General features: G+C 44.0%; 3 protein-coding genes across 3 annotated transcripts; all 3 read left to right on the top strand.

Annotated features, from left to right (window-relative positions):
- The first annotated feature begins 1,687 nt into the window (after positions 1-1,687).
- Positions 1,688-4,372, top strand: wnt10b (wingless-type MMTV integration site family, member 10b). The gene is given in 6 exon segments (XM_068748182.1): positions 1,688-1,761; positions 2,393-2,655; positions 3,308-3,489; positions 3,592-3,634; positions 3,637-3,758; positions 3,872-4,372. Coding segments are annotated over 6 exon segments (1,185 nt in total).
- Positions 4,373-8,014: 3,642 nt separating this feature from the next.
- On the top strand, positions 8,015-12,338 carry arf3a (ADP-ribosylation factor 3a). Its single transcript, XM_068753258.1, has 5 exons — positions 8,015-8,096; positions 10,593-10,745; positions 10,887-10,997; positions 11,968-12,092; positions 12,177-12,338. Exons 2-5 carry the CDS (start codon positions 10,598-10,600, stop codon positions 12,336-12,338), a joined length of 546 nt encoding a protein of 181 aa, XP_068609359.1. The 5' UTR covers positions 8,015-8,096; positions 10,593-10,597.
- Positions 12,339-16,407: 4,069 nt separating this feature from the next.
- LOC137905948 (receptor tyrosine-protein kinase erbB-3-like) lies at positions 16,408-27,455 on the top strand. Its single transcript, XM_068750235.1, has 28 exons — positions 16,408-16,486; positions 18,005-18,159; positions 18,253-18,439; positions 18,961-19,086; positions 19,191-19,253; positions 19,340-19,458; positions 20,469-20,610; positions 20,763-20,876; positions 20,961-21,078; positions 21,163-21,236; positions 21,338-21,428; positions 21,715-21,917; positions 22,011-22,143; positions 22,261-22,354; positions 22,687-22,844; positions 22,931-22,987; positions 23,293-23,434; positions 23,542-23,661; positions 23,788-23,886; positions 24,406-24,591; positions 24,696-24,851; positions 24,972-25,047; positions 25,145-25,291; positions 25,364-25,461; positions 25,535-25,699; positions 25,788-25,859; positions 26,158-26,443; positions 26,560-27,455. The coding sequence occupies exons 1-28, from the start codon at positions 16,408-16,410 to the stop codon at positions 27,453-27,455; spliced, it is 4,356 nt and encodes a 1,451-aa protein (XP_068606336.1).
- Positions 27,456-27,517: the final 62 nt, after the last annotated feature.

The following is a 27,517-nucleotide window of genomic DNA, read 5'->3' on the forward strand; positions in this document are numbered from 1 at the left end:
CCAATTTGCATGTTCCACTTTATAGTCACTGTAGCTCCTTGAGTAATCTCTCTCTCTCTCTCTCGCTCTCTCTCCCCCTCTCTCTCTCTCCTCGCCCTCTCTTTCTCCCTCCCTCGGATGACAGTAAAAGGAAGTATAGGCTTTTGTAAAACGGCTTTAGTGGCAGCCACCCTACGCTTAATACGACGGTGCTCAAACGGGTTTCCTGAGCAGTCATGCGACTCCGAGCAGATTAGACCTCCAATCCGGATAAAGGCGACCTTTTATATACAAATCAACTTCAAATCACTTTTTAAGCCACTTAGATATACACGCCAAGGCAGAATGCTAATGCACTTTTCATTGCTGCGGTTTAGGGAATGGAAGGAGATTAGATGAATTGGTGTCACTATGCGAACCGTGTTCCGGGGGGGGTTAACTTAATAGCGCACATGCACCTTCACGGTTCCAACAGCAGTCTGTGGTTGCTTAAAATGTGGTCATTTTATAATTCACCGAATGATTAAAAGTTTAGATTTTATATTGTAAATAGTAATCGTAAATATAGAAGAAGCGTTTGTTGTGCTTAATTTGGACAAATACGCTGATTGGAAGCAGAACTGCCGCATGGGGACCCAATCAGAGGGCCTCTGCATGTGGTATACATGCAGGCCCGGGTTTTAAGCACATCAAGGATGATTGAGATACTGTTTGGTAGTTTTCCCATAATAATGTGTTTAACATATACATTCGTGCCTCAATTACATTCCATATTAACTAAAAGTATGTCATTTGGCGTTAGATTTTTGTCTCAGTATGTATTTTATGATAAATAATTTAAAAAATAATTCGTGCAAAGTTGCGTAATTTATCAAAAATAATCTTACAATATGTGAAATAAAATTTTGGAGTGATAAAATGAAGTTGTTTCAGAGGCAACAATGAGGAGCAGACGCTCTGATTGAGGCTGGAGGAAGGGGGCATGGAACAGGGGGTCTGTCGGCGGGCCCGCCTGCCTGCTGCTGCCTCCCTGTCGTACAGTGCAACCTGCACCTCTCCCCTCCCCCAGCCACCATTTAACTCCCCCCTTTATGAACAAAAACTTATTCGACTCCCCCATATTTCTTTCGTTTTTCTTTCTGTTCGTTTTCTACATAATTTATGTTACACATTATGCGACCCACTAACAACAACAAAAAAAGACACAACAAAAACTAAAAACAAGAGTAAAACAAATGTACATTTCCGCGAAATATTACAATATATATACAATATATATATATATATATATATATATATATATATATATATTCCTTATTGGAAATCATGAAGCAGAAGTTGCGCTGTTTGGAAAGTGGTTCTTTTGCGTAAAGTTTTGGAAACGCTATTTTACTCTTGGAAGAATAAGTCCGTTCTCAAATAACAAAATGATCAACTGGTGCTCTAACTATATTGGCCAACCTTTTGCACACAGTCGCCTGTGGAGGCATCTCCCCCTCCCCTCCCCTCCCCTCCCCTCCCCTCCCCTCCCCTCCCCTCCCCTCCCCTCCCGTGTACTCTCGCCCCTGAGCTTCTCTCCTCTCCTCTTCACTCTTCGGCTGTTTGGCGGTGCATCGATTATACTCCACTCTTCTTTTAAACATTCTTCCTCAACACGGGACTTCATTACCGGTGTTTTAATGTCACGTCGCGAAAGCCAATTAACAACATGGAGCCACCAAACAGACTCCGCTGGGACCAATTCCTGATTTTGGCAGCAGCACTTATGTCACCTGCCTTAACGTGAGTGCACTTGAGCGCGTCAGAGGAGTTGATGCGGGTTCTGGATACATGGAATTCGGCATGAGTTGAGGAAAGTTACTGTATGTTGCTGCATGATTTAAACAAATATCCAACGTATGTATAGTTAAAAAAAAAAGAGAAACATCTGCATCTGGTTTCACAGGCTGATTTAGTGGAATATTTAAACAATGGAATAATGTGTACTGATTGTGCAGCCTTGGATATGTCTGACCAATTTCAGAAATAATTCAATTTAAAGCACAAAAGATGTATATATGGGAATTTATTGCTTGCTTGTATATGACTTTTCAGATGGGTGATCTGTTTAGCATTATAATTTTTCTCTACCTTAAGCAATATGTGTGGAAACACTTATACTAAGTACCGGAGAGGCGATCGATACATTTTATTACTGTGTCCATTTAGCAAATTACCTAGAGATTAAATATATTTAATAGAATGTGACAAATAAATCTTTCCTGGTTTTATATTTTTGTGGTTGCTTTAACCATCCATAAAGTTTTTCCATTGCCACATACTTCTCTGGAATTGACTAATGAACTACTCACCAGCGCTGATGCCCCCCCCCCCCCCCCCCCCCCCCCCTCTAACTCTCTCTCTGTCTCTGCAGGGTGTTGTGTAACGATATTCTAAGCCTGAAGGTGGCAGGAGACCCAGTGCTAACCCCTAACTCCGTGTGCCTGAGGCTGGCCGGCCTCAGCAAACGTCAGATGCGGATGTGTGTTCGGAGTCCCGATGTAACAGCCTCTGCTCTGCAGGGCATCCAGGTGGCCATCCATGAATGCCAGCAGCAGCTCCGGGACCAGCGCTGGAACTGCTCTTCACTGGCGGGTCTTGGCAAACTTCCTCAGCACAACACCATCCTCAATAGGGGTGAGAGTCTGATGCACGCTAATGATGGTCAAAAAGGTTTTTTTTAAGAAGTGGAGGTGCTGCCAAGTATGTATAGACATTTTTCTGTGAGCTACCAGTAGTCATTGTCACCCTCGCCGAAGGGGAGGCGAGGGTATTGCAATTGGGTGCGTTTGTCTGTTTGTCTGTTTGTCTGTTTGTCTGTTTGTCTGTTTGTCTGTTTGTTTGTTTGTTTGTTTGCTTGTTTGCTTGTTTGCTTGTTTGCTTGTCTGTCTGTTTGTCTGTCCGAGAGCATAACTCAAAAACTAGTAACCTAATCGACTTGAAATTTTTACACAAGCAAGGTTCTGTCCGTGGCTCGGCCCTCCCCGAGAATGGCATTGATCCGGATCTGGATCCACATTCTAGAATTATTTTTACATCTGGAATTGTGCCTGTGCTGTAAAGTGTCACTTTAAGAGGGAGGGACACGAATGGCATGATGGGAAAAAGAGTCCAGAAGGTGTCTTGTAGCACGTTCCGGAGCAGCAAGCTAGAGCAGGTTTGGCCCCTCTGATCCGGAAGCCCTGTTTACTGTCTCACAAGATCGAATAGTCTTTTGGAGGCGAGGGTCTGCAATCTCTGATTGTCTTTTTCTAGTTTTCATTTGTTTAACTGTGTCTCATGTTCCAAGGTTTTCGCGAGAGTGCCTTCTCCTTGGCCTTGCTGGCAGCGGGTGTGGCTCACTCCGTGGCCTCGGCCTGCAGTATGGGCAAGCTGCGGGGGTGTGGCTGCGAGGCCAAGCGTCGCCAGGACGATGACAACATCCGGCTGAAACTCACACAGCTGCAGCTGCAGACCCTGCAGAAGGGTGGGGTAGGCCTCAGCATGACACGGCCATTACCCTCAGAGCTAAACGGTCATCATGGCGACCTGCCCACTGACCTGCGCTCAACCCACCCTTCGACCCTGCTCAAGGCTTTACCGGATGAACTGAGCCCCATACAGGAGACCTGGCAGTGGGGGGGTGCAGTCACGATGTCCGTTTTGGGGACCGTTTTTCCAGGGATTGGCTTGACTCCCGGGGGTCTCCCAGAGACATCCACGCTCGCATGAGGATCCATAACAACCGAGTGGGAAGACAGGTGAGTAATATGCCCATCCACTGTGTGAGAGTGTCTTTAGAGAGTGGCCTTGAATCACTTTGGCGTAAACGATTACAATTAGCTTACGTCATTTTCTGTCTGTCTTTCCATAGATTGTTGCAGAGAACACAAAGAGGAAATGCAAATGTCACGGCACATCAGGGAGCTGTCAGTTTAAGACCTGCTGGCATGTGTCTCCGGAGTTTCGGATGGTCGGTTCTCGACTCAAGGAAAAGTTCCTGTCAGCCATCTTTGTCAACTCCCAGAATAAGAACAATGGGGTTTTCAACTCGAGAACTGGAAACGTCGCCAGCAGGAGCAAAGGGGCTCTTAGCGGAGGTCATCGCCGAAGCATGTCCAAAGAGCTGGTGTACTTTGAGAAGTCCCCTGACTTCTGCGAGCACGACGTATCCGTAGACTCTTTGGGTACGCAAGGACGCGTATGCAACAAAACCAGCTACAGCACAGACAGCTGCAGCTCGCTGTGCTGCGGTCGTGGACACAATATCCTGAAACAGACGCACAGCGAGCGCTGCAACTGTCGATTCCACTGGTGTTGTTACGTGTTGTGCGAGGAGTGTCGCCTCACGGAGTGGGTCAACGTGTGCAAGTAGATTGCATTTCTCCCAATCCCAGCAGCCTCTCTCCACCCGAAAGTCAAACGGCGAGCCTGCTCCTTCGCCCACCACTGTGGTTTTGTTTTGCTCCTTATGTTGTACTCCCAGAGAATCTGTTATCCCTCTTTTTCCTTTTGTTGGGCCATCATCTGGGATCTATTTTCTCTTTGTAGCCGCTGTTATTCTCAAAATGCCAAGTCAGAGATTGAAGAGGTGACTCGCGTCATTTGTCTTGCTGTGGCCTGTTTAGACGCTGCCTTCTCAGCCGTGATAACGGCCCATCTTTCCTATGCCACAAAACAAAGAGAGCAACCGCAGAATCCAATTTTTATTTTACTTTCTGCATGCCAACTCGTCTCATCGTACAGTTGCTGTGTAGTTTATGTACATATTTGTAAATGTATTATTATTATTAATATTATTATCACTCCGGAACCTGTTTTTTTGAGTTTGAGTCAACAACAGATTTGTGCTGGTGTAACGGGCCAGTGATATTTCACAACATGTTTATCTCAAGTTTTACCCATCGAACAAACTCCAAGTTGTTTACTACGTTTGTATATTTTGCACAGGTGACACAGAGAGACCAGCCATACTTATTTGTGATTCAGTTCCAAAATGTCTAGAAATTGGATGGACTCGTAGAAAATGAAACTTCTCCTTGCAGTGTTTTTGAATGATTTAATCTAATGGAGAATTATTTTAATAGAAGAGCCATGATATAATGCAAATGAACTTATCAAAGCCTGCACAGTGCATACTTGTAAAAAATCAACATGGGGAAGTTCATACAATATCAGTTTTTGTTTTGGGGGGGGGGGGGGGGGGGGGGGGATAAAGGTCTATACTAAACGAATCAGTCATATTTATTTTTCATTATAAATATAGTAGTAACATCCTGAAATTGGTCTCTTGTGGTACTGTTTTTCATTCATTCATAATTATTATACAACATAATGTCAAAAATACACTTGCTCTTGATAAAACTGTGTCACTTTCCTGTGAATTCACAATTGAGCTCTTTTTATTCTCTGCTTTCGTTTGTCTATTTCACATTGCTCTGAGTGCTCCCTAGATTCTTCCCACATGCAGTACATGTCAGAGTGAGAGATGGTCCTGCTTTAGTACTGATGCTGAAGGGTGTGTGTGTGTGTGTGCGTGTGTACAAATGAGGAAAAGGTTCTACACACTACAGATCTGGGAGGTGAGAGCCTTTTTTTTACAGCCACGTCATGTTGAGAGAAGAACCTTTTATGGCTGCGAGATATTGTTTCCTTCAAGTATGAGTTTTATTACTGGAAAGAAGCATCAAGAGAGCAGAGAGTGGAGGTAATTATACCAACCTTGCTGCCTGAGCATCTGAGGGGATCATCTGTTGAGGGTTCATAGCCAAAGGAGGGACTCACTGAACCACGTGGAACGCGATGTCCCTGTTACCTGGGAGAGAGAGGCCACAAATATAAACACAGGCACATATAAACATGTGTGCATTTATGTGCAAAGACACATTAAAACCTTGGCACTGAAGCATAAAAAAAAAAATGCATGCTGCTGCACACACATGAACTGACAGACAGCACTTTTGGTGACCTGAGTCACTTGCATTTGGCTTCTATTTAGAACAGAATAGAATAGAAAGCCTTTATTGTCTTTGCATAGTGGATATACAAAGAGATTATGAGCACTGCTCCATCCGGTGCGTAGTGCAACCTAATAATAATATAAGAAAATGCAGGTAAATGTGACATAAAATGTCTATTTATGCTGCAGATTTGTTAAAACACTCACGTCGACACCTAGCTGAGTTCATGATAATAGCATTCATTGATAGGTTAGATGATCAAAAGTATCTCCACTCTCATTCTCTAGGGAAAACCTTCTTTCCACATATAGGATTTCATGTCCATTAAGACTTGTTTGTATGGACTTATCCCCGATGCCGGAGGAATGGCAGTGGCTGAATCAACCGTTCTGTCTGTTTAGTATTTAGTGAGGAAGACAATGACTGGTAAGGAATGATAAGGCTCTGGTTTGCATTTCTTCATTCCTTCAACATTTCACCCTGGAGCGGCTGCAAAAGGGAATTTCCTGTCACTGTTTCCCCCATGTGTGAGACAGAGGCTGGTGGACAGCCTGGGATTGCTTTCTCCCCCCTCATCGCTACATACATAGGCACATGCACAGAAACACACTGACTGCCCCCTGAGTAATGACAACCAGACTGGGCTGGGATTAAAGAGAGGGAGGCAGAGAGAGGAAGTTAGGGGAGATAAAAGTCACCCACTTTGACTGACAGGATGATTATATGTATAAAGTAAGGCGATTTGGAGTGTTTAGTTGGATATAAAGATAGGGAGATATTCCTCGGTATACGTACAGGAGAGATGTAGAAGCAAAGGACAAATGGGGTATGAGATGGGGGTGAATAAAGTGTACTCTGTATAAATACATGCCTCGAAACATCTGCTTCTCAATTCCCCTTTCATTTTTGATGTGGGACAGGCCGAGAAGGAGAGCAGGAGAGAAAACTGAGGGAGCCAGCTACCCAGAACATCAAAGCCCCTGCCTTCAACGCGCAGGCCCTCATTAGTTCAGCTAGCAGAACCAACAAGACTTGTGATTGTGTTTGCTGGGGTGCACGCTGGCAGACACTTCAGAGGAAAGGTTCCTTTAACTCATAACTCCCCACCCCACCTCTCTCGCCGCCACATGAGCCTGCTGTAACCCCCACGTAACCCTCTCCAAAAATCCCAGTGCACACAGCTCAGCAGGTTCCACTCCACCCCATAATCTGGTCTGCAGCTGCAAACATCTGCTCCGCTCTGCCTTCACCACTGGACTGATAAACACATCTATCACCGGACCGCTGACTGACACATAACACAGAGGAAGACGGACTCACCTGTGGCTGGTGGGCTAGTTTCGTGCATGGCATGTTATGGCCCTGCTTTATTAGTCTGTTTTGTTTTATGATTAAATGATTTAAAGTTTAAACACACACATCTTGGAGTTCCTTCCCCCCCCATTCCTGTGTGTGGAGCTATTGTTTTGCTGTAAAATAATATGAGTCATCACCTTTTGAAATATGTGACAACTTAAAAACAACAAATCCTCATTGACTGTTAGTAAACTGCTTAAATATTAATCAGCGAGGTTTTTCCCCCCTCCTGTCACCTAATTATCTGTGTCACACAGAGTTACTGCCAGCAAGTATCACTTGGCATCCTATTACGCAGTCATTTACTTATTCATTAAGATGATTCCCGTTTTAATTATTTAAGCATGTTTGCCTGCAGACTCTCTGCCTTATTTCAGATCTTGTTTTTTGTGGTATTCTGCCATAAAAGGGAAAACAAAAAAATATAAACAAAAAACAAAAAACAAGCAGCATCTTTTGGTTGTGCAATGAGAATATTGTGCAAAAACGATGTCTGGAAAGCTGTTTTTGATCGCTCGAAAATACATTTCAGACTTTAAGTCTTTCCATACACATTCTACAGAAAAAAAAGCATTTGTCTTATTTTACAAAGACACAATTAAATAAATTACATATGCCCTACCGCAGTTCTATTGGTGTGTGTGTGTGGGGGGGGGGGCAACCACCGCGAGATCTCAAATAACCACAGACGCCTGTCATCGCGAGACTACCATCCAGACCTGTGCCTGACTCCAGCTGGTAACCTGCCCGCCGTTGACGGTAAGTGTGACCGAGAAACGAATAGTAAAAAACCTCCAAGATGTGCACAAGTAACGGGACGCGTTTGTCGCCGTCCCACCTCCGTCTGACACTGCGTGGTTCATGTCACGTTTATAATCGCGCACATCAGGCCGACTGGTGCGCGTGTCGTGACCGCACGAACGGAATACAGCGCGTAATTTGCTCGGGTTTTATTTATTTTATTAATAAATATATATATATTGGTGACATCAAATAATGTAGTTGCAAGCAAACGATACTAGAATGATTTTCCTTCCAACACATCTTTTGATTCGTTCAAATGCATCGTCTGCTTGGACTGCAGCATCAGACGCCTCTTCCCGTGCGTGCGCCGCGTGATGACAGATTATATTATGCCGCCCCTGCAGCCGCGTAAAAGGCAACGCAAGATATATAGTCCGGGGATTCATGCGCTTCATAAGGATGGACTCGTTACGTCTTTGTCCGAGGACGACCAAACGTCAAAAAAAAAAACCAGTCCGCATATATTTAGGTAAATTAGATTATTCCCGGTGACACCAAACGCAGGTTGGACACGGTAACGCTGCTTGAAAGCGGAGTTGGCCTTTTTTTTAAGGAGCCTCAGCAAGAATAGAGGGCCTCTACAGACACCCAAAAACCCGAGGTTATGTCATTTAACAGGATTTCAATATTCTTCGGGTTCTCCGGCTTCCTCGCACCAACAAAAACATGCAAATTAGGTGAATTGGTTACAATAAATTGCCCCATAATAAATTGTAAGAGTATGTGTGTGTGTGTAAATTATTGTGTGGCCCTGCGATGAGCTGGCGCCTTGTCCAGGGTGTACGCCGCCTCTCGCACTTTGACTGCAACAGACAAAGCGGTTCAGAAGATGAACGAATGAATAAATTATGAGGTTAATTAGCATAATATTCTCATTATTCTTCTTTATCAGGAGTCTGCAGTAACCAAATCAAACAGGAACGGTTGAAGCAGCTAATCACAACAAAGTGTTTTCCCCATTTAATAACACAAATGCTGCTTTCGTGTCGTACTGCAGTCTCACGCAATTGTATGCATCACTAGTACTTCGAATCGACCTTTTGTTGATGCTGTGACCTGCTGCACATGTGATGCATATCTATAAACCAGCCTCTGGCAGTGCTGAGGAACCTCTGCCCAATCTTCACAGACAAAAGCCAATTATGTTGTAATCCAAGATTTGCACGCATCTTCAAATCCCACCTGAGATTTTCTATGACAGTTCGACTATGACGTGGACGATGGAGAATCTTCGCGGACCTCCATGGGATGCGCTTTAGAATCATCCAGGATGTCCTCTGAAACCAGTCCTCGGTGAACTTTGAGGCCTGCTCGATCCTTTTGGAATGTCCAATATCGCCCAAGCTTTGGTTTCCTCACAGACAGAGAGATGTTTTCTTCAGGATGTCCCACTACTTGATGGAATCCGTCTTACCCTCTATATGCTGCAGGGCTGCAATATGTGAGGAAGCAGCGTAGCCCCAGAGGATTACTGGCCGCACCGCCGGGCCTCTATGCAGGCTGGGAGTTCCTTTGTGTACATATGCTTCATTCTTCCTGCAGACAAACCACCAATGGGCCCAAAAAGCTCCAGTTTCATTGCATCGTTCCAAAGAGCAACAACAAAAGATGAATAAAGTTTGTGTAGAATGCTTTTGAGCGAACTAGAGTTGACTTTTCTTGTGTTTTTTGTTCAGCATGGCGTACATCTGTCAGCTCCAGCATGGATTTCGTGTGTAAAGTAACCGTTAACGGCTGAAGTTGGTCTCTGGGGGCTGGAACAGTTCAAAAACATCTGATTTTCAAATGTGTTCTCATGAGGGATGTTATTCAGATGGGGGGGTCACATCATTTTGAGACTGCGTATATAGTAGTAGGTTTTTGTGTAAAAAAAAAATATTACATTTGGGCTTTTATTTTATATCTTAACTGCAAATAGTTGGTAAATTGTACATTCTTCCAATAAACCTCATGGTCAATGGTTTCATTATTATTTTTTTTCTAATTGTATAGCACACCAGCAGCCTATTAACTCCAGTACCAGCAAAAGAGAACAGGAACTCCTTCTATAGCGAGTATGTCCACCAGCCTCAGGTTGTGTGTCATTTCATGTGGTATGAATTGATTGCCACACTGCAAAACAAGACAAATTGGTTTATTTATGACCTGAAAGCTGATCCGCACACATAACCGTGTTCCAGTATGGTGACGTTTTCTGTCAAGCACCTGCCTTTAAGTCAGCTGACTCTCGGCTCGGCTGATTCTCCTCTGAGGTGCCTTCCATCTTTAACGAGGTGATAATGTTAAGAGCTACTGCGTCTCGCTGCAGGACTTGTTTTTGTGTATGACTGTGTTGTGTGGGTTTTGACGTTCTGTATTTGGGTTTATGTCTTGTTTCGCTGCTTTCTTTCCATGTGTAGAAAGTGTTCCTCTTTTTTTTTTTTTTTTACTGCCCTGTGTAACAGTTGTGTTGCAGTTGAGGCGAGTGCTGCCAAGTCATCATGGGCAACATCTTTGGCAACCTGTTGAAGAGCCTGATAGGCAAGAAGGAGATGAGGATCCTCATGGTTGGGCTGGATGCTGCTGGGAAAACCACAATCCTCTACAAGCTGAAGCTGGGGGAGATTGTTACCACCATCCCCACCATTGGTGTGTTTATTGCTTATTGTTTAAAAGGATCCCCATTAGCTGCCAACAAAGTGACGAGCTATAGTCTGTGTGAGGAAAGCACTAATTGATGAAGCAAATTGCTCAGATCGTTTAACTTACTTTAGTTTGCTCGTTTTTCAGGATTCAATGTGGAGACGGTGGAGTACAAGAACATCAGCTTCACTGTGTGGGACGTGGGTGGCCAGGACAAGATCCGTCCCCTGTGGAGGCACTATTTTCAAAACACCCAGGGTGAGCCAGAGCAGTATCCTTTTCAAGTTTCATTTATGCTCATTAAAGACGTGCACAGATAGAAATGTAGCCGTCTGTTCATAATCTGCATTAATTATATCCGTATGATGCAGATAAAATGGTCGGGGGGTGCGGGGGGGGGGGGGGGGGGGTGTAATCCGTGATTCAAAGCACGGCGAGAAAAAAATGGATGTGAAAAAGCAAAAGAAAGCAAAAATCTAACCATTCTCATATCGCAATGCATTTAATGGCTCTCAGACGAGATGACAAGATTGTTTCATCCAGTTTTGTTGCTTTTGATTTACAGGCGGTCGCTGACTTACGGTGTTTTGTTGTATGCCGACTCGGTCGTAAGTCGCCCCATGTTAAATTACCATAAGTATATTATGCTGCGTCATGATACGGAGAATATCGGAGTGGAAAGAAACAGTTTCCTCTCGGTAGACGTCGTGGGTGAGACGGCAGCTCGATTCGCTCGCTCGCTTTCCGGCATGTCGTTAAAAACACCTCGTAAACAAGAGAAAAAAACCAACAACGCACGAGCGCGGCCGTAAAGTCAAACAGTCGCAAGTCGACGACCCCATGTACTACATTACCTCCTTTAGTGTGGCATTTTCATTTTTTTGTCAAAATTTTTGTTTCTTCGCTGGCTTCTAGTGGATGCACCGTTTGAAACGGACGAATCTATTTTCATGTGCAAATGAAGTATAAATGAGCCGAAGCAATCGGGTACTGATGCGCTCGGCGGTGGTTTGTCAGGCCATGAAACATGAGGACATGGAGAAAAGAAGGCTCTGTCCACATCCACGTGACAGCAGATCCTTCAGCACATGCCCCCCCCCCCCCCCTCCCCACCCCTCCCCTGCCCCGCATATACGGCCTTCAAACTAACAGCCTCTTTACTGAACTTGAACCGAAGGGGATTTTAGCATCGTTGTTTTTAACTCCTAAAGAGAGCTCTATCCTTCAGGCCTGATCTTCGTGGTGGACAGCAACGACCGTGAGCGGGTGAATGAAGCGCGTGAGGAGCTGATGAGGATGCTGGCTGAGGATGAGCTGCGGGACGCCGTTCTCCTTGTCTTTGCCAATAAGCAGGTCTCGGGCAGCCGTCTCTTTCTATTCCTGACTCTTTCCAAACGACATCGGCGTTTAAACGGCTGGTTTGTGATTTGTGTCCAGGACTTGCCTAATGCCATGAACGCTGCGGAGATAACAGACAAGCTGGGCCTGCACTCCCTACGCCACCGTAACTGGTACATCCAGGCAACCTGCGCCACCAGCGGAGACGGGCTCTACGAGGGTCTGGACTGGCTCGCCAATCAGCTGAAGAACAAAAAGTAAAGGGCGCAGTCAGTAGAGTGGGGGGGAAGAGCTTGGGTGCCAGCTCCAGGTAGTGGTTCTAGTGGATCCATTGCGTTTACGCGGAGAGGCTGTGCTGAAAAGCTCCCCGGGGAGGACCCTCGATGGCTGCCTCCCCTGAAATACTTTCATTTCATCTCTTTATCTCGATTGATTTTATATGTTTGGATCTGCAGTGAGCATTTGAAAATATTTACCAACCAAGTGTGTCGAAGTTGACCAAAATGACTTCCGTCGTCTCGAGCTGAATAAATAAATGTTGGGACGTTATGGCGTAACATTACTGCAAAGGCTTATACCAACCCTCTTTGCCTTTTTACACACAAGCGATGATGTCAGAGCAACTTCTCCTCAGATACTTTAATGTTCATGTAAATTGTAAAGAAGGTCATAGTCTTAAAGAGCAAACTTTCCTCAGATACATTTGAATTTGTGTAAATTGTAAAGAATGGCGTAATAGAATCGTGGAAGTACTAATACTGTCAGACTAGTATCACATTGTTTAAATACAGTATACTCATACAGGCTTAGATAAACAAAGATTTGTGTTTTACCACCACCAAAATCTTACTGTGAATTTTATTTCAATGTATTTATTTACTTATTTTTGCATCGTTCAATAATTGTTTAATAAAACACAAAACCTGTCAACACACTGAACGATGGAAACGATTGATATTTTGTCAGCATCTATTTATTGGTTCTTTGTGGATTTAAACTTTAGTGGATTGTACGGTTTTCTTTGCCTTTATTGCACATTTTCTGGGATGGCCGCTGTGGAAATAAGAAGCCTTTACATTGCTGCGTCCCTGATCTGCATGGAGACCCCCCCCCCCCCCGAACTGGCTCATGGGCGTATAGGAGCTGCTGTAAATAAAGGTGTTTCATCAGTTTAGAATAGAATGGCACTTTGCTGTCATTACGCACAGTGATGCAATGAAATTGCTTGCCTGGATCAGTCAGTAAGGTTTAAAACCTGCTGTCTGGTGTCAGTGAAGGGTGATAGCTTATCTGTACCAGCTCCATAGCCTAGAAAACCTGCTGCTATCGGCCTCCCCTGCTTAAGATGCTGCAGAGCAAGTGATTTACATCAGAGCTCTTACATGATTTATTTTAAAATGTTATTTAAAAAATACATTGATGCGAGAAGCTGCACATTGCTTTTAAGTCTAATTTATCCATACCTATTAAGCCTGATATTACATGTGTTTCATGTGTTTCTGTACAAAATAAATCATTGTGCATTATTGATGTACAAAATGTAATGTCTGTTTGTTTTTGGCGCAGTTTTAATTTGAGTGGTTTTAATTATTTGCTGATTAGCTGGTTGTCTTTTGAGCGTTGGTACAAATCGCATCATTGAAAAACAGAATGGAGAGAATGATAGCAATGGTGCCTCATAAGGCATTTTGACACTGTACAAGAGCTGCAATAAAAGTGAACAGCCAGTTTCCTCCGACTGTGTTTGTTCATTAAAATGCATGCGTTTGGTTGGAATCACGCTGTAATAATCAATGTTATGGATTTAGTGTTCAGTTCACCAAACGGCGTTTACGTTTGACTTCCAAAATAGCCCTAATGTCAAAACGTCCCACTGTCACTTACATTTACATGAACTATAATGTAAGGTCAGAACATCCTATCAGTTACCAATCAAGACTAAAATAAATATAAATTAAGCTTGATTATTGAACATGTACTTCTAACTGTGGGCAGGGACGCTGCTCAGGCAGGCGGTGAGGACATCGGTCTGTGTCGTCTTTCTCCGTTGGCCTTTCTCTGACTGCTACCATCGAGAGACGTTTTGTACAATCAGGGAGTTCCCTTGTGGAATTGCTGCAGTCTGCAGAGTCATTTTGTCTGAGCCAATCATAAGTCATTGTAGACCAGAGTGTTGCTGTGTCTCCAGGGTTGTGACAGCAGTATGTGGGTCAACACTGCGCCCAGGGCCACCAGCCCCCCAGGGCACCCTGCTGGATGGCTACAATAGTAGCCCCAGGGTGGATGCCATAGCTGCATGGGATTCCCACCCGTAACCGGGATGCCTTCGTCCAGGGCACAGACACACTGGCAGCAGCCTCACAATCAATTCATCATTCTCTGAAGGGAGTGGCAATCGCAAAAGGCCACAGCAGTCACCCCCACGGCTCGCCTTTGGAAGGGACCGGGCCACCGGGGCTGACACCGCAGTGGCGTCGTGAAACCGCCAGACTGCAGAAACCATGGAATCACCGGGCCTTTGTTGAAGCAACTCTTCTTGACCTCACAGCAGAGATGCCCTCCTGAGAATTTGTTTTTTTTTAAAACACTGAGAATCTTTTATATACCGCTATAGTTATTTTCTTTATTCTGTTTTATTGAGTGAGTATGAAAAGAAATCCCACTTGCTGCTGTTTACGTGTTCAACAGAATCAATGACTCAAGATGGGTCATTTTCAAACTGAGAAATGGGGATCTGTAACATTTTCAGTAAATGGACAAATCTCAGCGCATTGTTTCAATTAGAAGAGCTCAGGGATTTATGAGTCAATAAAGAGTATTGTAAAAAAAAAAAAACACAGCCATTGGGGGGCAGATACTGCTGAGGGAGGTCCACCTCCCACAATGCCCCTCAGCAGGTCAGATACGATGGCACTCATTCTTAAGAATGTGCTCCCCCTGCTGGTCGGAAACCTGCTAGTGGATGGCAGTTATGAGCTCAACTTCATCCACAAACAAGAAAAGCGCTCGGAGAGCGCAACCTCCGCCAAGCACCTCAGTCCCCCGATATTGTGATTAAGACCAAAAATGATTGCCTACATTTTTTATATATATATTTTTAGATTCCTTAACCAGGAAAACAAACCTTTAGCAATTGGATTCACATTGACGTCATTATTAGTTTCGAGGTTATTCACTAAAAGCCCACTTCCAGTAACGGTGGATTCTTCTAGGTCTAGATCCAGAGCTTTTGAGGACACAACAAATCCATTTTCCCATCTTGGTACCTTAGTCCCTTGGTAAAGGATGGCAAAAACAGAACCTCCTTTGTTATTGAACGTGTCAAAAAAAACAATATCGTGTTGTTGTGAAACCCCCCCCCCCCCCCCTGTCCACTCACTATTCAGGAATCTTTTCGGATAAAAGTCATTTTATCAAATTTAGCATGAACTTGTTGGGGTTCAGATCATGTGACAATGTTCCCATTGTGTGACAGGCTGCTCCATACGCATCAAAGAGGTGATTAACCAGTTGACAGGGCCGTGGGGACAATACGGCCCTTCACCAGAGACACAGTGCAGCCACACATGGCTGTGCATTGAGACTGGGAGACCGCAGCACTGCTGCTGCTGCTGCATGCAGCAGCTGACAGCATGGAACCAGAGTAACTTCACATAAAGGGACGTACAGGGTGTTCACACTGGTGCATGTGTAAAAAGATCAAGTCAAGACTTAGGCTTTTGCTTGCCTTATCGTTGTAGTTCTAATCTACACACATACATGCTATCAGCTATCACTAAGTTTAATGAGTGATTTATTTCTTTATCTTTTCCATGTAAGCCTAATTTTCATTTATTTGTGTGTGTGAGAGGAAACAAGAACAATTTATTAATGCTTACCTATAATGAATGTATGGGTATTTATTTATTTTTGGCCATTTGGATGCTCACTGAATTAAATGAGGCTGCAACTCTTGAAAAAAATGATGGACCAGCCTCTGATTGGTGGATAAATCCAGCTCCTGGCCAATCAGGAGCTTTCCCAACCTGTCATCTGGTTGGGAAAACCCAGGAAAAATAAACTGCCATTTGTTCTCCTTTTATCAGACTTCAAATTAGCGTGTCTGCACAAAGTTGAAAAGAAGAAGCAGCATTTCTCTCTCACCCTGATCTCCTGATATTGGAGTCTTTTTCTCTCTCTCATCTTCCAGATCTTGGAACCTGAATATTTTTTGGTCTGTAATATATGTTTCCATTTCCCCCACACACAATTTCTGACACACTGACTGCTTGGAGATCCAACTAAACCTGGAAGATATGATAAAACCTAATTGAAGAGATTCAACATCAACATGATCCAGTGGAAAGTGTTAATACTTTGTGTGACTTTACAATGGGGGCTTCAAACAGCATCCTCCCAAACCCATGAAGGTAGGGGAAATTACAATTCTATATAAAAATACTTTTTTTGCAGGCTTGTTTTGATCATCACAACTTTGTTAAATCCACTGTTTGTTTGTTTGTTTGTGTTTGTTTTTGTTCCAGTGGACTTCTGTTTTAACTTTTCTGGTTGAACTCAAAAGCTGATTGTCAATCAAATAGAATAGAATAGAATAGAATTGATACTGTCTAACCTTGTAAAGGGTTTAGTTTAACTTATCCTCATTTTTCCTTTGTTTCAGATCACATCTCCTTGAGAGCTTTTTTACTGTTACAACTCGCCTCTTATCTGAGTCCTTGGTGCACCATTATATGACTGGTGTATATACTTCTAGGGATGAATGGAAGTAGCACTGTCGCCATAGTGGAGACAAATTGCCTCCATGGCATTTAGCCATGCTGTAAAATGTTACTCTGCAGACTTCTGCTTTTATTTTAGTACTTGATGCAGCATGCAACTCTCAGATAAGATGCAAGTTCAGGTTATAGTCATTCAAAGTGGGGTTTTTTTACGCATAAAGCTATAGGTTATGCTGCAGCTGTCTGTCCAATTTTTTCTACCACATACTAAAAATTGCTACTTTTCGTGCAGCTCAAAGATTCTTGTTTTTACATGGGCAGGCAACGGGATGCAAGCTGACTGATGCAGGTGGCTAATTTTTGCACACCAAAAAGTAGCGCCACATTTTTCTGCTTGAGATGGCGCGTCTCCTTCATTCATGATGTTTTTCTTCCTTGTACCACAATAGCCTACTTATACATGTCCTATTGTCCGCTGGTATGATCTCAGCATCGCAGACCCCTCTGACACACACATGCACACACACACAGGAAGCACTGTCACTGCATTGCTGTTCACTCACTGAGACACACTGTCCACATTTATAGCTTTATCACAAGGAGGCATTTTGTCTGGAGAAAAGCTCTGCTCTCCATGACCCTTGGCCTCCCTTCCCTCAGCCCCAGGCCTGGACCCCTCTCTGCTCCAGTGTCATCGTCTGCCTCTTTCTCTCTGCAGCCAGGATAGCAACACATACATCAACAGGAAGACCCAGCAAACCCATAAATACTGTGGAAAAAATAAAAGCTTAGTGCGCAAATACCCTGTTAATAATCGAAGGAACACGTTAGATGTTTATTGTCTTCTGAAGTACTAGTGATTAATAATTACTGCATGTCATGACATTTAATATCTTATTACTTCTATCATCCCAATATATCTTTTTTTATTTTATGCTTTACAGTACTGATTCATATAACAAAATTATCCTTGTCACAATATTGCTTTATCTTCATTTCTATAGAACAGACTTGACACCAGCTTATAATAAATTAGACAACTGATATCACAGAAATCAGATGATTCCCAGACACATTTTAAAAACACATTGAAGACCAAAAGCATATATACAAGCAAAAATAAAAAAAGAAAATATATGCACATTAAAGTTATTTATCAATCCAAGTCTCCCTTGTTTTGATCAGTGACTGATGTCTTTCCTCCATCAGTGGTGTGTCCCGGCACACAGAATGGACTGAGCTCCTCTGGCTCTCAGGAAAATCAATACAACTTAACCAAGGACCGATACGATGGCTGTGAGATCATTATGGGAAACCTTGAGATCACTCAGATTGAGAGCGACTGGGACTTCTCCTTTCTCACGGTAAAGAACAACAACTCTTTCTCTCTCACTTATCTTTCAACTCATTTCATCACGTATAAGGACAGGGAATTTGCTCTTATGTTTTCCATCCAGACCATCCGGGAGGTCACCGGATATGTCCTCATTGCCATGAATCACTTTCAGAAGATACCTCTCGGACAGCTAAGGGTCATCAGAGGAAGCAGTCTTTTCGAGAGACGTTTTGCTCTCTCTGTCTTATTTAACTACCGTAAGGATGGCACCAACGGCCTGCAGCAGCTGGGGCTCGCGAATCTGACAGGTAAAGATAATAAAAAACACTGAAATTAATCATGTCCATCCTGCTAGAAATTTCATAATGAAATACTTTATGCAGTTGTGTACATTTCACACATCGATTAAAGCAACTCACAAATAAAAGATCAAATACTTAGATTTGTGTCGGGGACTGTAAGAAGGAAGAATTTCTTTCTGTGCTGCTGCTTCTCATTGGATGAGCAGCTGCTTGATTGATGGAGGGTAGGATTACGCGCTTCACGCTACTGTATAGGGTCTAATTATTTATTAATGTTATGGTGAATTTACCCTGAAGTAGAAGAAAATAAAACACGCGTTTGCAGAATTATATGGCACAAACTTTAAAGGCACTATATGTGCACTATGTATAAATGCAAATGTGTTTACTCCTGTATTTGCTGTGATGCTCATAATATACTTCCAGTAAGTGTATGTGCAACATATTTCCAATGCAATTTGGGGAACTCATTAACTGTATCCTCAGCTGAAAGATCTCCTGACTGCTCTTGCTGTCTGACTTCACAGAAATTCTGCAGGGAGGAGTTCAGATTATCAACAACAAGTACTTGAGATACGGCCCCTGGATCTTCTGGCAAGACATCATCAGGGACAACAATGCTCAAATTGACATCCAGTACAATGGCGAGCGCGGTAGGTGTTGGGATAGTCCTGTTGAACAGATCTCCGAATGATCTCTGGATGGCCTCTTCCTTGTTAGCGCTGCCTCTCTCTCTCTCTCTCTGTTTCTCTCTCAGGCCCATGCCACCAAGCGTGTGGAGATTACTGCTGGGGGCCAGACAAGGGCCAGTGTCAGATCTGTGAGTGCCCAGTTGTTCTCTTCCCTCCATTCTTTTTTGATTTTCTTTCTATTTTCTGTCCTCTCCTCCTCCCTCTTCTCTTTCAGTGACTAAGATGGTGTGCGCTCCTCAGTGCAATGGCCGTTGCTTTGGGACGAGCCCCAGGGACTGCTGTCACATAGAGTGTGCAGCAGGATGCAAAGGCCCTCTGGACGTCGACTGTTTGGTAAAGATTTTTCAATCTTCTGTACATCATTAAAGAAGAAAAGCCTTATTTCTGATCAGAAAAGGGGCTTATTTGCTAAATAATTTTCTGCGATTCAAATCACCTTTGATTAAGACACCATTAAAACGCTTTAAATTTAATTTGCATCATAAGCTCAGCTTTTGCATTTTGTTGAAGTGATGCTGTGGAACTATTGTGACGTTACATTTTCTTTGCGGACACAAGAAACGTTCCTCAATGAGGACACTCAACTCACTTGTCGGCCTCTTTCTGATATATCTGCAAGCCAGCTGCAGAGCAGCATCAATTTCACATTACTCTTTATCATTGTGTTTTTTTCTCTCTCAGCTTTGATTGTATAACTACAAAGCCTTGTAAATCACAGTTCATGCACTGCTAACTTTAAAACTCTTAGTGCCTGGAGGTGAAAGAAGACTTGTGAGTCTGCAGTCGTGCTAGCCGCTTGTGAGGCTGCAGCGGTCACATCTGTGCTTAGGGAACACAGTATCACCCGTGGCTTGCGTGCTAGCATTTATTTATTATTGTTTAGCACAAAGTCGGGCTGAGGTGGTGACACTTTAAAGGATCAAGTAAGAAACAGAGTAATGAATCATTGAGTTAGCTCTGACTCGAGGACTGTGGTGAGTTCCTCCAGAAATCACTTCCTATGTATGATAATCACGTCCACCAAGCATGTTCTGTCTGTTTTCTTTATTGGTTAGTCAGCATACAGATTGAATCGGAACTACTGGACATGAGAGTTGCTCGGCCACGAAAGGAACACAGATCAAGGGACGCAGCCGACACATTTTCTCTAACATCTCAAACGCCTCAAACTACAGAACTGATTTCCTGCATGTAATAAGTGAAATCATCTGTATGATCAACGTGAAAACATCCTAAAACATCACACGAGATTCCTCGAGAAGTCTTATTTCATTTACCCACAAAGTTTCATAATATAGATTGTAGCAGCTTCAGTGTGTGTGTGTGTGTGTGTGTGTCTGCAGGCCTGTCGTCATTTCAACGACTCTGGAGCCTGTGTCCCTCAGTGTCCCCAGACTTTGATCTACAACAAGCAGATGTTTAAGATGGAGACCAACCCTAATGCTAAATATCAGTACGGATCCATTTGTGTCTCCCAGTGTCCCAGTGAGTGGCATTGTTTTCCTTTTTATACTGTATTCTTCTTAGTATGTATGCAGTGTGACACTTTGGCCAACCTTTCTATTGTATCAAGATAGATCTACATTCTTAATCCCTCCTGAAATGAATCAACATATTTTTTTTTTCATTCCTTGTAGCTCATTTTGTGGTGGACGGCAGCTCCTGCGTGAGCGTCTGTCCTCCAGACAAGACTGAGGTGGAGCGAGAGGGCCAGCGGCAGTGTGAGCTCTGCAGTGGACTCTGTCCAAAAGGTGAACACTGATGAACACTTTGTGACATCTAGGGTTTCTGCGTCAGTCGTTAAAGCTTGTGACGTCACTCGGTCATTGCTGCAGTGTGTGAAGGCACCGGTGCTGAACACAGGCAGACCGTGGACTCCAGCAATATCGACAGCTTCATCAACTGCACCAAGATCCGGGGCAGCCTTCATTTCCTGGTCACGGGGATCCTTGGGTATTTTGTCTGCACCGCCTGAAGAGTATAAGACAGCACTCTCCATGCAATCAGCTTCAAATTGTGTGTTTTTTTTCTCCGTAGAGATGACTTTAAAAACATCCCGCCCTTAGATGCCAAAAGGTTAGAGGTGTTCCACACTGTCAGAGAAATTACAGGTTTGCACAAAGTCTTAATACCAGTGAGTGTAAAACTAATTTCCTGCTTCATGGTGATGAATGGGTGGTAAAGTTTAACAGCCTTTCTCTTTAATTGTCAGATATCCTGAACATCCAGTCGTGGCCTAAAGAGCTGAATGATCTGTCTGTTTTTTCGAGTCTCACCACCATCCAAGGGAGATCGCTCAACACGTAAGGCCTGCTATTTGTGTTCTATAAACAGGCACTCACATGTGCACCGTCTTACTTGTTGCATGCGTCCCCTGTTCATTCTGCCGACTTGTCTAACCTCCTCTTTCCTTTCTCCATGCTTCACAGCTGTGCACAGGTACAGAATGCGCGTCTGTGTCTCTAAAGCTAAACATAATCTGCAGATCAAAATTGCACTTTTTCGGCGGTGCATTTAAAATCATTCCCTCTTGCTTTGACTTCAGCTGTATTTTCTTCTTTCCTCACATCCAACCTTGTCTGAACAAAGACGTTTTTCTCTGATGGTGATGCGCATCCCCACCCTGACCTCACTGGGCCTGCGTTCTCTGCGGGAGATCAATGACGGCAGCGTGTACGTCAGCCAGAACCCCAACCTCTGTTTCCAGCACACTGTGAACTGGACGCAGCTATTCAGAGGCAGCAGAGTTCGAGTCAACAACCTCAACAACAACAGGCCGCTGGCAGAGTGTGGTGAGAGCAATCACACAAACCTTCTTCAACTTCATGATTAACACATTGCTGCTGAAGCATCATAATGCTTTCATTACATTGCTGTGTGTGCAGTTGCAGAGGGCCATGTATGCCACCTGCTGTGTTCAGACTCCGGCTGCTGGGGCCCGGGGCCCGACCAGTGTCTGTCCTGCAGGAACTACAGCCGAGGCAGCACATGTGTGGGAAGCTGTAATTTTTACATTGGGTCAGTATATATATATATATATATGAATGTGTTTGTTCATGATCTTGCTGATGTACTTTGTATTTCAAATGTATTTGATTTTCATGTAAAAATGTAATAATTATTGTGTGTCCAAAGAACTCCCAGGGAATTTGCAGGGCCTGATGGCAAGTGTGTCGCCTGCCATCCGGAGTGTAAGCCTCAGTCTGGTGAAGTCAGCTGCACCGGACTGGTAATCATAGTCTTTGATTGATTATTTCACTGCCTCTCTCCATCTATGTAATCAAACCTAAAACTCTTGACATAATAATACATCTACTGTCTTGATATACTGCGCTGCTTCCAAGAAAATTCCAATAATGTCCATTAAAATGTCCATTTGTACCTCCATGAAAATGCTCTCTAAAACAAACTATTAACCCTTTATATAATAACGTTTGACCAAGCTAATGGTCCTGAAGAAAAATGATCAGCAGAATTACATCTAATTAATATAAACATGCTTCATCTGTCCTTCGTTGACTCCAATCTCTTTGGTTTCTGACATATCTCTGGCCTCCATAGAGAGCAGACAAGTGTGTGGCATGTGCCAACCTTCGAGACGGACCTTACTGCATGTCGCGTTGCCCCACTGGGGTGAATGACGGACAGAAAGGGCTGATATTCAAATACCCAAACAGGGAGGGCCACTGCGAACCTTGTCACCGGAACTGCACGCAGGGGTGAGACTCTAGGCTCGATGTGTGTTGTTGTTGTGTGTCCATTCATTTGTGTGTGACAGAAACTGTGAAGTGTTTTTGTGCTACAGATGCTCAGGCCCAGGATTCAAGGAATGCTTGGAGGGACCCAGATTAGCTGCTAGCAGGTGAGTGTCTCCCCCTGCTGGTGATAAATAACACAACTCTCATACACAGCTGAAGGTTGGTAATCTTCTCTTTAGCATATATATCCAATCTATATGTTCAGGTCTAGGCTCGATAAATGAATGGAAGTTATGAAGTTACAAAAATTCTGAGCCACCATACCCGACTCTACAATTTAGCATTCTCTGCCATGGGGATGCTGTACAATAACATCATATTATATCACTATTGTTATGCTGTTTCTGATTTTATTTTATTTTTTGCAATATATACCAACACTTGCATCTCTCCTTGCTTCACTCTGCAGTGGACAGATCACAGGCATAGCATTAGGCGTCCCGGCTGGCTTGATTTTCTGCCTGGTGTTGTTTTTCCTGGGGGTGCTGTACCACCGAGGCCTTGCCATCCGCCGCAAGAGAGCCATGAGAAGATACCTCGAGAGCGGAGAGGTGAGAGTTTAGAGACCATCTGAATGCATGAGCTGCAACAGGTCCGGTTTTTGTTTTCAAAAAGAGAGAAATATTAATCTGGGATATTGCTCTTGTTGTTTTGTCAGAGCTTTGAGCCGCTGGGGCCTAGCGAGAAAGGCACCAAGGTGCATGCCCACATCCTCAAGCCCTCAGAGCTCAAGAAAATCAAGGCCATCGGCTCAGGAGTGTTTGGCACAGTCAACAAAGTATCTAATCTCTATGTCTTATTGAACCTGTGATTATCCACTAATTTATGTGATGTTATAGATTCGGAGTCTTACAGCATTTTCGTAGATTTATCAACTGATGTTTCATTTATTTCCTATTCTAAGGGATGTTGGACTCCGGAAAGAGAAACTGTAAAGATTCCTGTGGCCATTAAGACCATCCAGGATGGCTCCGGCCGACAGACCTTCACTGAGATCACTGACGTGAGCACAAGAGCCTCCTAAATGCTTAAAAGAAGTTCAAACATTGTAGAAATATTACTGTATTGGAAAAAAAAAAGTACCGGTACATGAAATCTTACGAGACTGGTAAATCAAGTGCTTTGATATTTATTAACTCATTCAGTGCCAACCATTTTCAACTCAGCTATGTGCGATTTTCCAAGCCCCACAGAATATTCTTTACTATGACTGTGCAAACACCGAACCTACAAATGAAAGACTAAAGTCTCCCCTTTCACCAGGAAAAAAGGGGGTCTGTTCCCACCATTTTTTGTTCCAGAGTTATTGGCCGTTGAAGAGAGGCAGATTTCAAAGTCAGGGTTGGCAGTGAATGTTTGGGTTTCAAAAAAACGTCTTTAGATGTTAATGGCACTGAATGAGTTAATACTGTATATCTGTGAGCGGCTTAAGAAACTGCTAGATCAGTATTACAACTTTTTGGGGGGTTAAATTTCAATGGTATAAAGATGTATTATGAATGATCATCTACTCTCTGTGTAGCATATGCTGTCCATGGGCAGCCTGGATCACCCGTATGTCGTTAGGCTGCTGGGCATCTGTCCAGGTCCAAGTTTGCAACTGGTGACCCAGCTTAGCTCACAGGGCTCCTTACTGGAGCACATCAGGCACCACAAGAACAGCCTGGACCCCCAGCGCCTGCTCAACTGGTGTGTGCAGATTGCTAAAGTGAGTGCAGCTTGAAATTCACATATTTTTTATGCAGCAAAGAGAATTCGCTTTCAGAGAACTTATAGAATGTAGATATAAATAAATATTACAAATATCCTCAGGGCATGTACTACCTAGAGGAGCACTGCATGGTGCACAGGAACTTGGCCGCCCGCAATGTCCTGCTGAAAAATGACTACCAAGTCCAGATCTCTGACTACGGCATAGCGGACCTTCTTTATCCAGACGACAAGAAATACGTTTACACCGACACCAAGGTTCCGATGACTCTGCAATTTTGAGATTTCACCTTGAATTATTAAGGATATTTTTTCACTTTCTCATCATGTAATGGAATCAAACTGCATAATTTGTGTAAAACGTGTTTCTTAATCCAGACGCCCATAAAATGGATGGCACTTGAGAGCATCTTGTTCCGACGGTACACTCATCAGAGTGACGTTTGGAGTTACGGTGAGGGGCTTGCGTGCTTTTCTGTCCCCTTGAAAACCGCTATTTGGATATTTTGGCAGGAAGAGCTTTTAAATTTGGTGTCTCTTTATCTGGACAGGGGTGACGGTGTGGGAGATGATGTCATTTGGTGCAGAGCCATATGCATCTGTGCATCCTCAGGAAGTACCAAGTCTGCTGGAGAAGGGCGAGCGCCTGTCACAACCCCATATTTGCACCATAGATGTCTACATGGTGATGGTTAAATGTAAGTGTGATTGCATTTAGTGAATAGAAAACCCAGAGACATGAGTTTAATTATTCTACTTCTTACGTTTAGGCTGGATGATTGATGAAAACACAAGGCCAACCTTTAAGGAGCTGGCCAGTGACTTTACCCGCATGGCAAGAGACCCACCGAGATATCTTGTCATCAAGGTATTGTGCTTATTTGTTTTGATAAAGCCCGCTGGGCCACTACCTCGACCTTAGACGCTGTGATATCCTGTAGGTGGAAGGAGCAGAAACAGCATCAGGAGAGATGCATCGAAGAGAATCAGAGCGAGGGCTTCTGGAGGCTGATTTTGAGGAGCAGGATGGGGACGGCTTGGCTACGCCTCCCCTCCAGCACTCGCCATCGTGGAGTCTGTCTCGTTCACGAATTAATTCTTACCGGGTAACAAAATAGATGTTGGATCTGATACACTGTGCCTGGATAATAAGCAGGAACCGACATATATCATTTTTTCTTTGCCGTTTATTAGAGCGGCACTTCTCAGGCCGGGCACATGGGATACATGCCAATGACTCCCAGCCCTGTGGACAACATCCGGCAGGTGTGATAAACCTCCACGGTCTCACAGACGCATACAAATAATCACATGTCCACCCTGTGCAGATAGTATTGTTTCATGCTTATTTTGCACAGGTATGTTTTCTGCAAGAGTCTGGCTTTAATAAAAGTATTATCAATACACTTTCCAATAGCTGTATTAAAATGTATTTTATGACCTAGCAGCGGGTGATCGCCTCAAAATATAATTTGCCCTTCCAACCCCTGCTGGCCTTATTTAAAATCACCGTATCTGCATCACTGAGTTGCAGCAATAGTCAGTCTTTACTTCTCTCTCTCAGCCGTGGATCCAGAGACCTTGGCTGAGCTCTGTGTGGACGCTACCTGAACGGTCAGAGTTCAGGGCGAGCGGCAGAGAAGTGGAGCTGCATGTTGAAGGTTTACAGTGTGGGAGTCTTCACAGGACCAGGTTCGGCTCCGAGAGTGGTAATCCCCTAATATCCACCAGCTGGCACAGGAAGCTGTCGACGGCATCGAGTCCGTCTTCGTATAAGGCGTGCACAGCAGGGGAAGAGGAGGAGGTGGACCATTACATCCTCGCTGGGTTGCCTGCTTCTCCAGACAGAGGTAAATTACCAACCATGTGTTCAGCAGAATGCTGACAAACAGTATTTGTTGCACTGCTTTCTGAAAATAATAAAACAAATTATAGAATGAACAATACGTAATGATCTTCCATTCAGTCTGCAGAGCCTCTCAGTCTGGGCGAAGAAGCACGAGACTGAAGAATAATCTGCCTCCTGTGGTGATAAATTCCCCCCAGGAGTATGAAATCATGGGAAAAAAGTGCGGAACTCCTTCTTGTTCAGGCAGTGGCATCTTATCAGACGTAGATGGATCCTCTCCAGCACTTTGCCACAAAGCATCACCGTTAATCTCCCCAACCGCCATGGCTCCGGTGGCCGTGGAGGACAGAGAAACTCTGACGGGAATCTTAGCTGTAAGGAGCGAGCAGTTAGAGGTGGAGTGTGAAGGAAGAGTAGCAGCACATAGAAGCCCCACAGAGAAACGTCAGCTCCCAGAGGACTCTGATCATGAGTTCAGCGCTGCGGATGACCAAGAAGGGGAAGCACGAGGGATAGGCAGGTATGAATACATGGATATCAGGAGGTCCAACTCGACGGAAGACAAGGATCGGGCTCAGGAGATATGTAGGAATCAAACATCTGCAAAGAGTGAAGCAGAGACAGAGGAAGCTGACCAAATCATTGAGGCTTTAAAAAAACTATGTGAGGAGGAAGAGGAATTGGAGAAGCACCTAAACGAAAACAAACAACCTGCACTTCAGGGGAATCTCATCATGACGGAGCCAGATGTGTTCATATCTGGGGGAGAAAAGATAGAGGAGTATGAGGAGATGAGCATGGTGCCCAGTGGATGGGAGCAGACAGACTACCAGAACCTCCCAGTAAGGGGGAGGGCTGTACCTGAGGAGACAGGCAGTGGCAGGTGTGCAGGGATAGGCACGTACATCAAAGTGTGCACCGGCATAGGGGAGCCTGGCAGCAACACATCATTTGACAATCCAGACTACTGGCACAGCAGACTCTTCCTCAAGCCAGATGCTGTACGCACCTAATGATGCGGATTGGGAGACATGGAAACGAATGTCGTTATTTTACTTTCTATTCTACATGTATC

The sequence above is a fragment of the Brachionichthys hirsutus genome, chromosome 2 (genome assembly GCF_040956055.1).
Source record: "Brachionichthys hirsutus isolate HB-005 chromosome 2, CSIRO-AGI_Bhir_v1, whole genome shotgun sequence".
Classification (NCBI taxonomy): Eukaryota; Metazoa; Chordata; class Actinopteri; order Lophiiformes; family Brachionichthyidae; genus Brachionichthys; species Brachionichthys hirsutus.

Excerpts from the sequence above, each read along its gene's own strand:
- arf3a (XM_068753258.1), top strand. The coding sequence starts at position 10,598 with ATGGGCAACATCTTTGGCAACCTGTTGAAGAGCCTGATAGGCAAGAAG. Across the intron at positions 10,746-10,886 it reads TACCACCATCCCCACCATTG|GATTCAATGTGGAGACGGTG; the intron begins GTGTGTTTATTG and ends CTCGTTTTTCAG. Across the intron at positions 10,998-11,967 it reads CTATTTTCAAAACACCCAGG|GCCTGATCTTCGTGGTGGAC; the intron begins GTGAGCCAGAGC and ends TCTATCCTTCAG.
- LOC137905948 (XM_068750235.1), top strand. The coding sequence starts at position 16,408 with ATGATCCAGTGGAAAGTGTTAATACTTTGTGTGACTTTACAATGGGGG. Across the intron at positions 22,355-22,686 it reads AAGTCAGCTGCACCGGACTG|AGAGCAGACAAGTGTGTGGC; the intron begins GTAATCATAGTC and ends TGGCCTCCATAG. Across the intron at positions 25,462-25,534 it reads CGAGATATCTTGTCATCAAG|GTGGAAGGAGCAGAAACAGC; the intron begins GTATTGTGCTTA and ends GATATCCTGTAG.